This window comes from Coturnix japonica, chromosome 23 (assembly GCF_054131305.1).
Source record: "Coturnix japonica strain WE chromosome 23, WE-NBRP24, whole genome shotgun sequence".
Lineage (NCBI taxonomy): Eukaryota > Metazoa > Chordata > Aves > Galliformes > Phasianidae > Coturnix > Coturnix japonica.
In genome coordinates, this window is record NC_140685.1 from 4,560,646 (window position 1) to 4,576,611 (window position 15,966).

The window sequence follows — 15,966 nt, forward strand, 5'->3', positions numbered from 1 at the left end:
TATTTTTGCTTCACAGTGGTAGAAGAAGTCATGTCACGGCTGCCCATAAATCCCCACCAGCAGCTGCTCCTGGCCAACAGCAGCAGCAACGTGTCAACGTGCATCAGCTGTGCTGTTGTGGGGAATGGAGGGATACTGAATAACTCTGGAATGGGCCAGGAGATCGACTCCCATGACTATGTGTTCCGGTAAGGCATTCTGATGGTTGCTTCCTTCTTAGGAGATACGTAGCTTAGCCCGTTCTGGCTAGCAGGAAATTGTGCTGACTGCCAGCTGCCCAAACGATTGGTGGCAGAAGGAGATGAAAAACCACAAAGTTCTTTCTCTTTTTCCATTTATAAACAGGGTGCCAGCACTTTCCATGGTTATCTGCTAACTGCTTCCCTTTGATTTCCCTGGCCAGGGTGAGCGGGGCTGTAATCAAAGGTTACGAAAAGGATGTGGGAACAAAAACCTCCTTCTATGGATTCACAGCGTTCTCACTTGTGTCCTCACTCCAGAACTTGGGACGCAAAGGATTCAAAAATATCCCACAGGGGAAGGTAAGTCAGGTCTATGCTTGTACAGCTTTGATAGGATTCTGTCAACCTGTGGCCTTCATTTCTGATCTTTTCACTTATGATGGGCAAAAAGGGCTGAGCTAACACTTCAGCATTCCTCTTGGTGAGGGGTCCTTGGCTTGAGAGTAAATATTCACGCTAGCAAATTGTGTTAGTCCAACCCTAACCCTTTAGATTATTATAGCGTAGTTCACCTGGAACTGCCTGACCACATCAGGGCTATCCAAAGTTAAATCATATTATTAAGGGCCTCCAGATGCCTCCTGAACAGTGGCAGGTGTGAGTCATCAGCCACCTTGCTGGAGAGCCTGATCCAGTGTTTGACCACCCTCACAATCCTTTGGCATGTTGAAGTAGCTACATATCAGATGTTTTCTCCATTCTGTCACTGTGGGATGGTTAAAAGCTGCAGAGCACGGTCGAGTGCTTGAGAAGTTCAATCAGCTTACATGCCTGCTTGCTTTTTGGTGTTAAAGAACACGTCTCTCTCTTGTTATTCATTAACGCTCACTTGTTCTTTCTTAGCATATCAGATACATTCATTTCCTGGAGGCAGTTAGAGACTATGAGTGGCTGAAGGCTCTATTGCTGAACAAGAATATCAAGAAAGGATTCCTGAACCACTATGGGTAAAGCCAACTAACCCCACCTGGACATCCTTCAGTGTGGAGCTCTCTGCTGTACCTTCTCCACAGTGCTCAGTCTGCAGAGTTGCAGACCGGGTTAAACCCTCCCTCCTTGCTGATTTATCTGAAGAAACATCTTCTTTCCCTCCCAGCTGTGAGCTGTGCTGTGACCAATACACCCCCTTCCTATTTCGATAGTAGCTGCTTTTAGTGGTGTGTGGCCTGAGCTCAGAGAAAGCTTTGAGTTTCTATGGGATGAACGCATGCTGCTTTCTGCTTTGGTGGCTGTACGTGGCCCTACTCATGGATGAAGAATTGGTTTCACTAAGCCTTATCTATACATACACGTTTTAGATATTTCCATCTCCTTTGTTGCCACTCTTGCAGCAGGCTACAGTGGCTTTGTCATCATCTAAGAAATGTTGCAGAATAATTGAACAACGTAATTCTTCTCTTACCACCAAGTGCATCAGGCTGATGCCATAATGAAATATAGGAGTTTATGCTGAGTCTCCCTATTCCTGTCCCTAGGCAAAGGCCCCGGGAGAGATTCGATGAAGATTTCACAATGAATAAGTACCTGGTAACTCACCCTGATTTCCTCAGATACTTGAAAAACAGGTGAGCTGGGAACTGCGTGCTCTCTGTATAGCAGCATCTCTCTCTTTCTCTGTGCTCTCTCTTTCCAGCCCACTGACTTGTAACTGCAGCTGACTTGTACTGCAGCAGGTTCAGGGTAAGCTTCACCAGTGTGCAGTCACTTAAAGTGCTCTGTGGTGGGATGATAGCTGCAGGTAGACCTACAGACTTCTCATCCATGAGCTAGAGAAGCTGCAGCTCTCGGACAAATTGGCTTTCTGCATCCGAAAGGGGTCAAGTGGCAATGTTAGATGTGAGCAGAGCATTGCTGAGGTGCCAGAATAGTTAACCTGTTCAAGACCAACCTTTCATGTTACCCATTGCTCAGCATGTTGGAGGAAGGCTCCATAACATCCCTCCTTTCCTTAGACCCCAACTTAACTCAAGGGATTAGTTGTTCCCTCAAGCACAGTAATGGGCTCTTCTTCAGCATCCCATTTGTGTGGCCTGACATGCAGAAGAGCAGGGAAAAGTGCCTCCAAACAAGCCCCATCTGTCTTGTGGATGGTTGTAGGCTTTGGTGCTGGGAAAGAGGAATCCAGGATGAATCTTTGCATCTCCAATCCTTTTCACAAGTGTGTGCTGGACATTATCACTGTAAGATCTGCCAATTGTGGGCCATGCATGGCCAGGAGATGCAGGAAGAAGAGCTCCTGCTGTGCCCAGCTTTGGTTGTGTTTGCCCTTTGGTCTCCTTGAGAGCTGTGTTATGTCTTTCTGATAGATAGCAAATGCAATGCCAGATGGCTTGCACTCCTCTGCTCATTCTTCTCTCTCTCCTCTGATTTGGGATCTTTCCAAGGCCAGGAGGGCTCAGATGCTATTTCTAATGTGTGGATTCCTGCCTTCCTAACAACTGCTGGCACAAAATACAGCAGCTCCTAGCAGATTTGGTGACCCTCCTTCTGCACCTTTTCTGCATTGTTTCACTCCTGAATGTGGATGGGGAGGATATACCAGGGGACTTCAAAGCCACTTCTGCACTGCAAGGCAAGGAACAGGGATTGATCTGAACGTAATACGTCCTTTAATCATGGCCCCCTTTATCCCCACTGCCTCTTGACCTGTGCTGAGCTGGGTTCAGTGCAGGTTTCAACACAGGTGATGGAAGCATTCTGGGCTGGCCTTGTGCTTCACTGAGCACACAGCACTACCTACGCGTGAGCAGTCATGGCTTGTTTGAAATGCTCAGTGTGACCACAAGCTGCTGCAAGGAGGGAAAGTGCCAACTGAGCCAAGGAGGACAAGCCATGCACAGCTTGAACCAGCACGCTCAGCAGCTGCTCCATGCTTTCTTCTCTCGTGCTGCAGGTTCTTAAAGTCTAAGAATCTGCAGAAGCGCTACTGGAGGCTGTACAGACCCACAACTGGAGCCCTCCTGCTGCTGACTGCCCTGCATCTCTGTGACCGGGTAAGGGCATTATGATTCTTGCACAACACCCCTGTGTGGAAACAAAGGATATAACTGAGTATGGGTGTCCCCAGCCCTGAATTGTCAGCTAGAGGGGAACAGATGGAGCACAAGAAAAGCAGCCCCAAAATAGTTCACAGCCTGTTTCAGGGCCTGAGAGCAGTTGAGCCTCCCAGGCAGTCAGTGCAAGAGGATGTTGGCTTTCTGGGGCCCCTTTTCACAGCCTGGTCTATCTTGGGTGCCCTTGCAGAGTCACTGGGAGGTGTCCTTGTGCTGTGCTCTCACCCTGTTTGGGAGCTGTCCTGTATTTCACATAGCTCCCTCTGTCCTTGCTGAGCCCTCTTGTCTTTCCCAGGTGAGTGCCTATGGCTACATCACAGAAGGTCACCAGAAGTACTCGGATCACTACTATGACAAGGAGTGGAAACGACTGGTCTTCTACATTAACCATGACTTCAACTTGGAGAAGCAGGTGTGGAAAAGGCTTCATGATGAGAACATCATTAAGCTCTACCAGAGAACCTGACTGTGTGGGCAAGGGCCATTGCCTGGGAAATCTCAACAGCACCTCATGGGGAATAGAAGAGGACCTTGGAATCCAGCTCTGGGCTTCCAGGCCCAGCTTCAGCTCCACAGAGATATTTCCTTCCTTTGGTATCTTTATTTTCTCACAGCACTTCCTAAAACGTGCATATTCTACAGACCAAGAGCAGAGCAAAGTGCCTCCAAACAAGCCCCATCTGTCTTGTGGATGGTTGTAGGCTTTGGTGCTGGGAAAGAGGAATCCAGGATGAATCTGAATAGCAGATGTTCCAGTGCCCAGTATCTTATCAGGTTCTCCCTCTGCAAGGAGATGATCTTGGGGCTGGGGCTAGTTCTGCTCTAGGTGGGTTCTCTCTGTGAGTAGTGCTCTGTGTGGAGCTGGGTGTTTTGGGTAAGCAGTGGACAGAAATGGGGACATACACAATCCTGTCTCAAGGGGATGATTTGTGTCCTGGAGGTGCTGCTGTCCCTCTGCTCACTGCAGGCATAAAGGAAGGACTGAACAGTTCCAAATGAATCTCAGTTCCCAATGTGACTTTGCTGTGACACCTCCTGGGGAGCACTGTGATGTCTGGTGCCCAGCCTGCTGCCCTCGGCCTACCTCACCATCAGCACAAGGGATGGGGAGAGCTCTTCGTAATGCAGCAGGATGCTGAACATTGTGTCTCTTGCTGTGGCTGCAGACCTCATGTGATGAGTCTGGTGAAGAAGCTGATGTTGGTTGTGGCAGGAGCGTGGTGCTTCCTCTCCTACCAGGAGAAATGTGAATTCTCAGTGTCCAGGGATGGATGCTGTCTGTCCTCACTGCTGGCCGTGCTGAGAAAAGCACTGTTACATCCAGCAGGCCTTTGGAGTGCTGGCCTTCTGAGTGGACTTTTGCAGGCAAAATAAACAGCACTGCTTTACCCAGCTGATTTCCATTGCAGCCCTCGGAGATGTGGTTACTATCTTTATGTCTCAGAGCCCACTGAGGGTTTTCCTACTGCACCCACGGGCGCTGTGCCCTGCAATGCCTGTGCATGGCTGCTGCCCCAAGTCTAGGGGCTCTGGATGGGCAGCTTTGTTCCTTGCCCATGCATTGCTGTGTGTTGCTTGGTGACGGTTCCACTGGGTATTCTTCCCCTCTGAATAGAGCTTTTCTCCTCCCAAGAAGTTGGAAGAAGTTTCTTTTAAACTCTTCCCTTCCCCCTCTTCCTCTTTTGTCTCCCTCCCTTCTGGGAAACAGGGCAGGGCTGAGTCCTGCTGAGCAAACGAAGAGCCCCAGCCTTTGGGATGGGCTGGCAGCCCCCAGCGCCCATCTCCTCTGCAGCTGAGGGCCCCCACCAGCAGAGCCTGCTCCCCCTGGGCTCCTCTCTTAGGATAGAACCACACAACGGAACGTCTGCAGTGCTGTGGTTTGATGTGCTTGGCAGTGCAAAATGGTGATGCTGGGCTGTGCTGGAGCAGCCCCAGTCTCTCCAGAGCCACCATGGTGACCAAGGATGTGGTTCTGGGCCACCCCAAATCCACATCCGAGCCAGCAGCGTTGTCCCTGTGCCACCAGGTGGCAGCTGCTGCCCAAGGCTGTGCTGTGGGCATCAGGTGTGGCACAGGCTGTATCCCAGTGGGTTGGTGTCCCTTGGTGTCACACTCTTTGTGATGCCCACCTGCCTTTATGGATCCCAGCACAGAAGCTATTTGGGGATGCACATAGCAGTTTGATGCCACCACACCCTCAAAGTGCCGTCACATCAGCCCTGCTTAGTGGAGGGGAGGATGTTGGAGAGCCCCAGGAGCTGTAAGTACAGCTGTGTCCTTCCTATTGGGTTCCATAGGGGTTAACAGCCCCCATGCTGGGATACAGGGCTGCTCACAGTGCAACCAGTGTTTCCCCCTCTTCCCTTTCTGCAGCATGAGGCAGCACAACCTCCCCATGCTGGTGACTTGCCCGATGGAATTGGTGTTGATTTGCGTTGCCCAAACAGAGAGTGGTTTCTGGGGCAGGTCTCAATGAGGTTTGCACCCTTCCTCACCTCTGTGTGTGGACCTGTGCTCCCTTCTCAGCGATGTGGCAGCAGGGAAAGCCAGTTGGACAAGAAAAGCTACGGGTAATAGGGGAGGGTGAATAAGATAAAGGAGCGACCCGAGGCTTTGTTCTGCACAAAGCAGCAGATGACCTCCCTTCCATGAGTGCTTTGGGAGGGAGCTGGAGTGAGGCCCTGCAGGCAAACAGCTCTTGGGATGTGGCAATGCCAAGGCATGGCCAGACCCAGCCCTGGGGCACAGATCCTGGAGAGGGTCCTATTGGGTCCTAGGAACATCCCAGGGTCCCTGGGTTGTCACATCATGGGAACCCTACAGAGGCATATGGGGCAAGCACCGAGCTGTGCTCAGAGATGCTGTGTCCTCAGCCCCCAGGCACTTTGCTTCAGCAGATCTAGGGGATGTTTGGCCTGCAGAGACCCCAGCAGGATTGGTCCAGAGCATCCAAGAGAGCTCTTGGATTATCATCACCCCAATGAGAGGCGTTTTCCAGCTCTGCACCCATCCAGCACAGATCCCAGAGCCTCACTCAGTGCCTCGTGCCCTTCGGACTGTGTGCTCAGCTTATCTCAACCCCGGCCAGCAGTCCAGGGCTGACAGACAGCTCTGCTGTGCACGGGCAGCTCTGTGGTAAGTGGGGCTGAGCCCAGTGGGGCAGCACAGGGGGAACACACTGATGCTTCTGCTTCTGCAGGCAGCACGAGGGTACCCCAGGGCATGGATGTCCACCAGGATCCTGTTGGTTTGGTGCATAGAGTTCCAAGAAGTGACTGCCCAAATGCACAGCCCAGGTTAAGGGTGGTGCTTCTTGTCACCATTGTGTTCTGTAATGTTCTTCTGGAAATGAGCTCTGGGGAAGAAGCTGAACATTTTCGCTCAGAAAGCAGCCAGGCTGAACCCAGCCCTGCGCTCACAGCTCCTCTGTTCCATCCTCTGTGGGTCCCGGGGGCAGTTCCAGCAGCGGTGGGGCAGGTTCCTCATTTTCCTCCCCCTTTTATCCCCCATTTCTTTCCCCCCCAACGCGGCTCTTACGGGCTCAGCCCCGCGCTCAGCGATGGCCGCAAATCACCCCCGGGGTCCGGCGTGGGAGAGGAGGACGAGAGAAGCGGATGAAAAAGTTACGGGCAAAGGGAGAAAGCTCCGCTCTGCGCTGAGAGAGGGGGTGGCGTGAAAGGGAGGCGAGAAAGCAAAGCCTCCAAAGCCGCTGTGAGTCAATGTTTAACCCCCAGAGAAAGCAGCTCAAAAATGCTATTCCCTGGTTTTTTTTTTCCCCCTCAGCGAGTCTGAACCAGTCCGCCCGGTGCCTCCTCCCTCCGGCTCACACCCTCCTTCCTCCCACCGCTCCTCGGGAACATCCATCGCTCCGTCCGTCCATCCCGGCTGTGGAGCAGCGCAGCGCAGCAGCGTTCGGAGCCACGCGGATCCGATCCGGAGAGCAGCGATGGGATTCCCCCGCTGGAAGCGGTTCTGCTTCTTGCTCCTCGCAGCCTTCACCTCGTCCCTTCTGCTCTACGGGCACTACTACGCTACGCTGGAGCTGCGCAGCGGCCCGAGGGTCGCGGCCAGGTATGGGGGGCGGATCTGGGGGGTCTGGGCGCTGCCCGCTTTGTTCGCTGTTTGAAGGGTGTTCTGGGTCCTGTATGGGGATCCGGGGCTGCGAGGGTCCCCGCGTGGGCTCGGACCGCCTGCAGCAGGGTTAGAGCGGGCTGCTTTGCAGGGTGGTGAAGGGCTGACCCTACACCGCAGCTGCGAGAGTAAAGCAGGGCTGCCCGCAGCCCGACTGGGGCTGCTCGCAAACTCGGACTCCGGCAATGGGCATCCCCGCTTTGCTTTCCCTTCAGCCTTGCCCTGATCGCCCCCAGTGCTGGGCTGGGCGCTGGGCAGCTCCGGGTGCAGGGACGGTGCTATGGGACTATGTAGGGTCACAGTCGAACCTGTAACAGGGAGGCCCTGGGATGCAGCTGGATGTGCTGCCCTGGGGCTGCATGTCCCATAGCAGGAGCTCTGCGTACACATCCCACCCTGCAACATGGTCATGGTGGGTGCCTCAAGAGGAGATGAGCCCCACTGTGCTCCAAAGCTCTCCTGGGATGGTTCCCATTGGCTTTAATCCCGATTCCAAAGTGCAGCTCATGTCCAGTTGACTCTGATTCCTGGCGTTTGCAAACACGCTGCCCCCATCATCTCTGCTTGTGCCTCTGAAAGTACCAACCCAGAGCCATCAGTTCTGCTCTGATACAGGGCTGAGCTGGGACTGAAACCTGCAGGTGCAGCAGTCCTTGCTGCTTAAACATGAGCATGGGGTGACGTTCTGGGCTCTTCCTCCCACTGGGACAGAAGGGGTGGGTGAGCAGTGCTGTGTTCTGGGGAGCACAGTGTGCACGTCTCCACCTGATGCAGCCCAATGGTACCAGTGGGTGCAGTGTGAGCATCAGCTCTGGGCACGGAGCTGATGGAGAGATGTCCCTCCCCTGCAGTGGGGGAAACCCAATGCTTTTCTGTATGGGAGGAGGCAGAGCTGTGCTCTCCACCTGCTCTACCTGTCCCTGAGATCCCGTAACAAGGAGCCCTTGTCTGCTCCACAATACCCTGCTTTGCTGGGTGCAACCTGCTGCTCTGAAGGGCCCTCCTGTGCAGGGAGGAATGAATGGGAGCCTGTTCCCCACAGGTGGGCTCCCACCTCCTGCCTGACCCTGAGCTGCCTTGAGGGCACCCGTGGGGCTCTGATCCCCACAAGGCACAGGGTCCATCCCGCAGTGGTTGGCAATGGAGCTATGGGCACTGGAGGGATGTGTCTCCAAGCATGGGGTGGCATGTCACACCCACACCCCCTGCAGGGCCCTCACAGCCCCATTGTTTCCCCAGTGCAATGATGGGATGGGGGTGGGGGACTCGGTGTCACCTCCCTGCTGTCCCTTCGCAGTCTGCTGCAGCCGGAGCTGCTGTTCCTGGTCCGCCCCGAAGCCTCACACCCAGACAACAGCCACCAGCAGGACCTCAAAGGGACTGCGAAGAGGTAACTGCGGGGAGAGAGGGAGTGTGTGATGATCCCAGCATATGGGAGCTCATTGAGCCCTTCTCACTGCTCTGTTTGTCCCTTTCCAGCAGGGAGTTCCTCTCCCAACCATCCTCAGAGCCAGAGAAGCCCAAACCCAGTGGAAAGCAGGTGACAAAGCAGGACATGGTGTGTCCCTGGTGCTGTCCCCTGGGCCACGAGCCTGGCCCCACATCGAGGGGCTGCTCCCTGTGCTCCATCCATATGGACGCAGTGCAGTGCTGTGCCTCCAGCAGCCAGAAAGGAGCAGCTCTGCCCCCGGGTCTGACCTCCCCCCGCTGCCTGCTGAGGCTCCTCCATGCTCAGTGCTGGCTGTTCTCTCCTTACAGCCCACCCCATGTACCCACTCGGTGGTGGACACAGTGAAGGCAGATCCCACGTTTGGGAAGCTCTTCCAGTTCGATGTCCCGGTGCTGATGTGGGACCAGCACTTCAACCCCGAGATGTGGGACAGGCTGAAGGCACGACGTGTCCCATACGGCTGGCAGGGCTTGTCCCAAGCAGGTATGGGGGCAAGGGGGGACCCTGATGGAAGGAGCCAGAGATGGAGAAACCCCACAGAGGAGCTGGGGATCTCAGTGTGTTCCCACTGCTGGGCAGCGGGGTGGTGGGACAGCTTTGCAAACACCACTTTGCAGCATCTTGTGACATTTTCCCTATATAAAAGCCCCAGTGTGTGCATGATGATGAAGTGAGGCACAGAGGAACTCAGACAACCCGCTCTATTGTTATCGATGGAGATTGTTTCCATTCCAAGCCCAAACCTACTCTCTGCTCTCCCCGGCAGGGAAGTGATGTGGGGTGCAAGGCAGGGGGGGATGCAAGGAGGCTTTGTTAGGAGGGGAAGCTGCTGGTGCTGGCATCTCGCAGAGCTGGGGCTGTCCGGATGTGTCCCCGTGCGTTGCATAGAGCAGTGCTGACACACACCTCTCCCCTTTCCCCTCTGCAGCTGTTGGCAGCACCCTGCAGCTCCTCAACGCCTCCTCCAACACGAAGCTCTTTGACCGTAACCACTTCCATGGGGGCTGTATCCGCTGTGCTGTGGTGGGCAATGGGGGGATCCTCAATGGCTCACGGCAGGGCCGGGCTATTGATGCGCATGATCTGGTCTTCAGGTAAGGCCAGGAGGGCACAGTGGGGCTGTGGGTGCTGTGCTGAGCCCAGCCCTGGACTCTGCCCTGTGGTGATCCCGCAGGCTCAATGGGGCCATCATCAAAGGCTTTGAGGAGGATGTTGGGACCAAGGTTTCGTTCTACGGCTTCACGGTGAACACCATGAAGAACTCGCTCATTGCCTATGAGGCGTATGGCTTCACCCAGACACCGCAGGGCAAGGTGAGAGCAGGAGGGTGAGTCAGGGTGCAGGGCTGCAGGGGAGGAGGCGGTGGGGTCACCATCCCTGGAGGTGCTCGAGGGTGGGTGTTACATTGGATGAGGTGGATAATGGCACAGGAGCCTCGGGCCTCACCATGCCCACATCCCTGCAGGACCTGAAGTACATCTTCATCCCCTCTGACGCACGCGACTACATCATGCTGAGGTCGGCCATTCAAGGCAGCCCGGTCCCCGAGGGCTTGGACAAGGGTGACGAGTGAGTGAGCACAGTGAGATCCCAATGGGAGCACAACGCACCCAGCTCTGCCCATGGTGCCAGTTCTTCTCTTCCTGCTGCAGGCCACACAAGTATTTTGGACTGGAGGCATCCGCAGAGAAGTTCAAGCTGCTGCATCCTGATTTCTTGCACTACCTGACAACCAGGTGAGGATGAGGCGGCAGATTTTCATCCCATTCGTTGCAGTGCTCACATTTCCTCCTGGCGGGGAGGCTCATACAGCTCAGCTGCATTTACCTGGCCCTCCATTTCATAGCAGGTTTTGAACTGTTCTAACAGGAACAAAGTCTAAAGAGATCTGGGTTTGTTTTGCAGGTTCCTGAGGTCAGAGCTCCTGGACATGCAGTACGGCCACCTCTACATGCCCAGCACTGGGGCACTCATGCTGCTGACTGCACTGCACACCTGCGACCAGGTGAGGGGTCCCTTCCCTCCCCTTGCTCAACGCCTTGGGGGGAACCTCCCACCCTGAGCCCATCACCATCCATCCTCCTTCCCCCTCCCACCACCCCACAGGTCAGTGCCTATGGGTTCATCACAGCCAACTACGAGCAGTTCTCTGACCATTACTACGAGCCGGAGAAGAAGCCACTGGTGTTCTACGCCAACCACGACATGCTGCTGGAAGCAGAGCTGTGGAGGAGTTTGCACCGAGCTGGGATCATGGAGCTGTACCAGCGGTGAGGGCAGCGCAGTCCCACTGCAAGGACTCTCAATGAAGCACGGAAGCGATTCTCCTCTTTCCTGAAGGCCTCCTCCTGCCCCTGGAGGGCTCTCCCATACTGGCAGAGCAGCCTGAGGAGCAGGGCCTGCAGCTGACAGCACAGCAAAGGTGCTGGTGCAGGGCAAGGCAAAGCTGGCAGGGAAAAACCTCAACTCCTCAAGGCCCTCCAGCATCTCATTAGTGACTCTGGGAAGCACGGCCTTTATCTGCAGGTAGGACAAGGTGGTGCTGGAAGGGGATGCTGACAGAACTCACTTCTTTGGACGGCCTGGAGTTACAGCTGGGTAGGCTGCAGAACCTGCAGGACAAAGCTATCAATTGTGGTACCTCAAAGAGGAAAAAGGAATCCCAAAGGTGGTCTTGAATCCTCCCACCACGCTGCCTAATCCAGCACTGCTGCAGTGGAAGCTCCTCCAGCTTGTGGTGGTTGGAGGGCTGACAGCGTACAGCAAAGGGAGTGGTGTGATCTGAAACTTCCCCATCTTGTGTAATTAGAGGAACACAGAGTCATTATTTTCTTCTATGCCTGGTTTTTAGTGATTGGGGCGGATAAAGCATCCTGGCTCCTGGAACACAGCAGGGCTTTGTTGTGGGAATGGCAGAAGTCTGGGTTAAGGGTGGGAGTGGGGTTACAGGGCTGCTGGTGCCCAAGCATGGTGTTGGTAGAACACAGCACACAGGGCACTTTGAGAGCAGCCTCTTCCCACCTCGCTGCCATTTGCTGCACGTCAGCTGGAAGGGTGGAGGGCACAAAGGAAGGGACAATTGTTTGCAGAGATGGCAAGAGATAACCGGGCTGTGAGCCAGAGAACCTCCAGCTCCCCTCCAGCTCCATCCCTTTTGTGACACAAAGCTGCACTCAGCTGTTTCAACCAGCTTCAGATGTAATCTCTAGCGGAGCCCTGTTTGCCTTCTCAGGTACGCCTCAAATTAACCTTTGTTCATGGCAGACACTGCACAATGGTGCCATGGCAGCCTGTTACGCCTGTTTTTACACGCAATCAACTCAGCAAAACCTCTTCCATGACAACAAGCCCAATTCTCACATCACCTAAAAGACAGAGCCCCAAAAGCTCCTCAGTCAAACCAAGTATGAGCTCAGCCCACATGGCTTTAAACACGCCCATAGCAGTAACACTGTGCCACAAAGAAGAGCTTTTAAAAAGGAACTGCTGACACAGTGCAGCATCTCACCAGGAACCCCATCCAGCTCCCAGGGATACAACTGTGAACAGACCAGAACCTGCTGTACTCACAGCTTCTCTACTGTACAACAGAAGCCTTTTTCCTTCTAGCCCTGGAGTTAAGACAGCTCCATGTTTATTACCTTAGCAGACCAGGAGCCTGATGGTTATACTGCTGCCTGCTGCCTTCTCTCGGAGCTCCTGAGCTGACCTCAAGCAGTGCAGTTACTGTGAGCTGCATCTCCTCAACTTTCAGCATTTTTCTGTGGAAGACAATGAAATCTGAACACCGTACGAGGCTCAGTAAACCCACACTTGTTATCACTTCAGAAGGTATTTCAACTTGAAATCCTTCCTACTTGCCCAAAGTCATTTCTGTTCAAAGCAGATACCCAAAAAGGACTTGGACTCTCAGGATTGTTGATGATTTTATTCATTCTGAAACAGCAGGCTGCAGGAACCACGTGCAGCTGGATGGGGGAAATCAGGTCCTGTGGAAAAGAGGGCCAAAGCAGAAGCAACCATCAGCTGCAAAGCTCCCAACCATGTGCAATCAAGAAGACACATCTTTCTCTTCTAAGACCAAAAGTGCACTTTGTTTTTTCCCCCCCTGCTCCTTGGAAGCCCAAAGCCCCACGTGCTTCTCCTTGTGACTGCTTTTTGGAACCTATCTGTATTGACAAAGCTGCCACTCTGCTGGCTGCAGTTCCATCCCCTCCCTTTCTGTATACCAACCTTGATTTCCTACGGAAGCGTGCTGTCGTCAAGCGTGCTGGTTCAGCCCATCAGTGAGCAGTACTGATCTTCTACAAACAGACATGAGTTCTGTTAAATAAAGCATGGAACTATTTAGCAGAATGCAGCTGTCAACCACCTGGAGATAAAGTGCTCTAACAGAGTGTGTATTTAGTGACTATGCAAGATTAAAATGCATTTATCTGCAATCCAAATGTGCTCTACTGTTTGGACAAGCAACTTAAAAGCTCTTTGTAGATGTAGAACTAAACTGTACTTATGACAATAGCAGCCTATGTTTATTATTATGGTCTCTGCACAGTCCTGCCATATCTAGGCTCCTAAGGGCAGGCTGCAGGCATACAGCAAAGTGCTGTGCATTGCAGCTGTGCATTGCAACTGCAGGAGGAAAGGGAACAGCTGCTGCTCTCAGCCCTCCTTGTGGGCACCTGCATCATTTCTCTCTCTGCAAGATGTAGAACTGCTGATGGGAAGAAATACATAAGCCTCAGTGGACAATGGTTTCTCCCTCACAGCTGAGTTGTCAGACAGGGATAACAACACATCACCGGCTCAGTTTCTCCCCTGCTCTCATCTACACCAACTCCCAAGTTCTATGGAATAAAACGCCCAACAGGCGGCCATGCCTATGAGCTGTGTCCTTTCTGAGAAGCACTAAAAGATTAGGCATTCTCGTCAGCAGATGAGTCACGCTGCCTACACTTCTGGCACATAAAAGTCTAAGATTAACTGAAATACTCAAGGATTCTCTTACCAGTTTGAGGTCCAACTTGACAGCTGCCTTCTTGCCAAAGCCATCTCTGGGGGATGACACAACCCCTGGGTTCTAAACCATGTTTTCCTCCTAAATGGAAATTGCATTGAACGCCATTAGAAACAACCCTCCAAGCTAAGACTGTCCTGCCTTTGTTTCTTCTCCACCCCCTTCTGAGCCAGCACCAAGCCACAAAGCAAGAACTGGGGAAGCATTCCTTTCTAAAGCCATTTTTGCCTTATACTTAGCAAAGCGGAAACCTGCTCCTCACAAACAAAAGGGTACGTCTGCCAGTGAGTTGTTTCACTTGAGACAAGGAACATTGGGAGGCAGATGCTATTTAAACCTTTCCTTAAGACTAATACCCCTCATCATACTATGGATTTATCTTGGGAAATGCACTCAAGCAGATCTCAAAAAGACAAATCTGTTCTGGGGAAGGATTCTCATGTCCCTTTTTGGTGACCTTTTAGTGTATGTGAGCTGCTCCCAGCAACCTGATGCGAGTTTAAACCCCCCCAGCACACTTCCAGATAAGCACACAGACCAATTATCCTTTCACTAGGTCTACTTCTGTGACAAACACACTTCTGAGATGAGCTGTGCCTCCACAATGAGCTGTCATCCAATCTACTTCTAATCCCTTCTACTCTTGCCCATCTTCAACAATGCCGGCAACCAGGTGCTCTGCAGGGCACCAACCACATTAAAACCCCCATTCATTGTGTGCTGCCTCTCAGCCTGTGCTACATGGCAGCAAAGGGCTACACACTTAGATGGCAGCTGCAACAAAGCCAGCCTTGATTGGCTTAATTACATTAATCAAGCCATAAGGCTTTTATACCTCCTCCCAGCAACCCCAGGGGCCCAGAGAGATATCACCTGACACAGCAGAACAAGGCTGATCTCTGCAGCCCAGCAACAGAAGAAAAATGGAGTATAAGGAGCTGAATGCTGCTGCTTCTCACCTTTGTGCTGCTGATTCTACCAGCCTGGTGAACGACTCAGCCTCCTGGGAAGGTGAGTGCGAAGGGTGTTCTTCCCCTTGCTGGCCAACATACTGCCACCTGAAAAATGGGAGAGATAAAAGTTAATCCATATAGTAAAGTGTTGGGTTTTTTTTATATCCTTGTTTCTGATGCTGAGCCTCAGAGTTACGTTTCCACAGCGGAACGCTTCGGACAGGGATAACCATCTCATCACCAGCTCAGCCGAAGCTCGGACCACGCGGAGCCGTGAGCACAGCGGCAGCAGCACCCCCTGACGGCCGGGTTACGGCAGCTGTGCTGCTGTGAGCGCTGAACCGAACCCACAGCGCCGTCAAACTACCCCCGGGTCCTCGCTGCTTATCAGCCCCACCGGCCCGGTACGGCCGCCCTACATACAGCGATGGATGAGGCCGCATCCCCTCAGCGCGTGCAGGCCTCACCTGGGGGGGTGGTTGAAACGCTACGTCCCCGTAAGAAAACACGGAGGCCTCGCTCTCTGTAAGCAGCCGTGATGGCGCCCGACAGCCCCCCGCTCGTGTCCGTGCCGTCCCCGCGCCCCCCGGTGCCGCCATGACCGCGGATGGACGGCGATGGCGCCGCGCACAACTCACCGCCACCAGCAACGCCGCCATGACGTCCTAAAGACCGGAAGGGAGGGCTGCGCGCGCCCACCTCGCCCGACAAGTCTCGCGAGAGAAAACAGGCGCGAGGTGGCTGCTGGGAAGTGTAGTTCCATGTCCGCGCGGCCTAGTGTAATGGCGGAGCCCTCAGTGCTGGAGGGGGTTGTTTTACACAGCTCTGAGCGGGTTGTTCTGCTCAAGGTGACAAATAAGAGGAAGATGAGAAGATAAACATGCACAGCTCCTCACCAGGGTGAGGCCTGGCTCCTCCAAGGGTGCTCTGTCAGGCCCTGCAGGGTAGGCCGCAGCTGAGGCAGGGTAGGCCGCAGTCAGGCCTTGGGCCTGGCACCAGGCTATGGCGCTATCACTGCTCCCAGCCTGTTTGCTATGGAGGCACAAGAATGGCCACAGGGCGCCCCAAAGGACTGAGCAGGTGTGAGCTCACCGTGCAGGAGGTGGGCAATTCAACGGGC

At 53.7% G+C, this 15,966-nt stretch overlaps 2 protein-coding genes, 1 long non-coding RNA gene and 1 other non-coding gene across 11 annotated transcripts in view; 2 read left to right on the top strand and 2 right to left on the bottom strand.

Moving 5' to 3' along the window:
• ST6GALNAC1 (ST6 N-acetylgalactosaminide alpha-2,6-sialyltransferase 1) overlaps positions 1-4,692 on the top strand; it is a 20,420-nt gene extending 15,728 nt beyond the window's left edge. For all 7 annotated transcript variants that reach the window (XM_085522773.1, XM_015879756.3, XM_015879754.3 and 4 more), the window contains 6 exons: positions 17-188; positions 404-542; positions 1,086-1,189; positions 1,718-1,807; positions 3,136-3,235; positions 3,591-4,692. In XM_085522773.1, the coding sequence (XP_085378899.1) occupies positions 17-188; positions 404-542; positions 1,086-1,189; positions 1,718-1,807; positions 3,136-3,235; positions 3,591-3,761 (776 nt within the window). In that variant the 3' untranslated portion in view covers positions 3,762-4,692. The remainder of the gene's footprint in view (positions 1-16; positions 189-403; positions 543-1,085; positions 1,190-1,717; positions 1,808-3,135; positions 3,236-3,590) is intronic.
• Positions 4,693-4,819: 127 nt separating this feature from the next.
• Positions 4,820-11,713, top strand: ST6GALNAC2 (ST6 N-acetylgalactosaminide alpha-2,6-sialyltransferase 2). 2 transcript variants are annotated; one of them, XM_015879758.3, is made up of 10 exons: positions 4,820-7,366; positions 8,724-8,816; positions 8,909-8,966; positions 9,185-9,359; positions 9,805-9,970; positions 10,051-10,189; positions 10,342-10,445; positions 10,529-10,612; positions 10,782-10,881; positions 10,983-11,713. In XM_015879758.3, exons 1-10 carry the CDS (start codon positions 7,242-7,244, stop codon positions 11,148-11,150), a joined length of 1,212 nt encoding a protein of 403 aa, XP_015735244.2. In that variant the 5' UTR covers positions 4,820-7,241; the 3' UTR covers positions 11,151-11,713. The 2 variants fall into 2 exon arrangements, with proteins under 2 accessions (XP_015735244.2, XP_015735243.2); XM_015879757.3 differs by having other exon boundaries at positions 5,178-7,366; positions 8,906-8,966.
• Positions 11,714-12,789: 1,076 nt separating this feature from the next.
• Positions 12,790-15,520, bottom strand: LOC107322114 (uncharacterized). The gene is made up of 5 exons (XR_001558812.2): positions 15,485-15,520; positions 14,853-14,951; positions 13,885-13,974; positions 13,110-13,199; positions 12,790-12,865 (listed from the first exon to the last, which is right to left on the bottom strand). It is a non-coding gene; the product is annotated as an uncharacterized LOC107322114 (long non-coding RNA).
• LOC116654221 (small nucleolar RNA R38) lies at positions 15,026-15,095 on the bottom strand. The gene has a single exon (XR_004309280.2). It is a non-coding gene; the product is annotated as a small nucleolar RNA R38 (small nucleolar RNA).
• Positions 15,521-15,966: the final 446 nt, after the last annotated feature.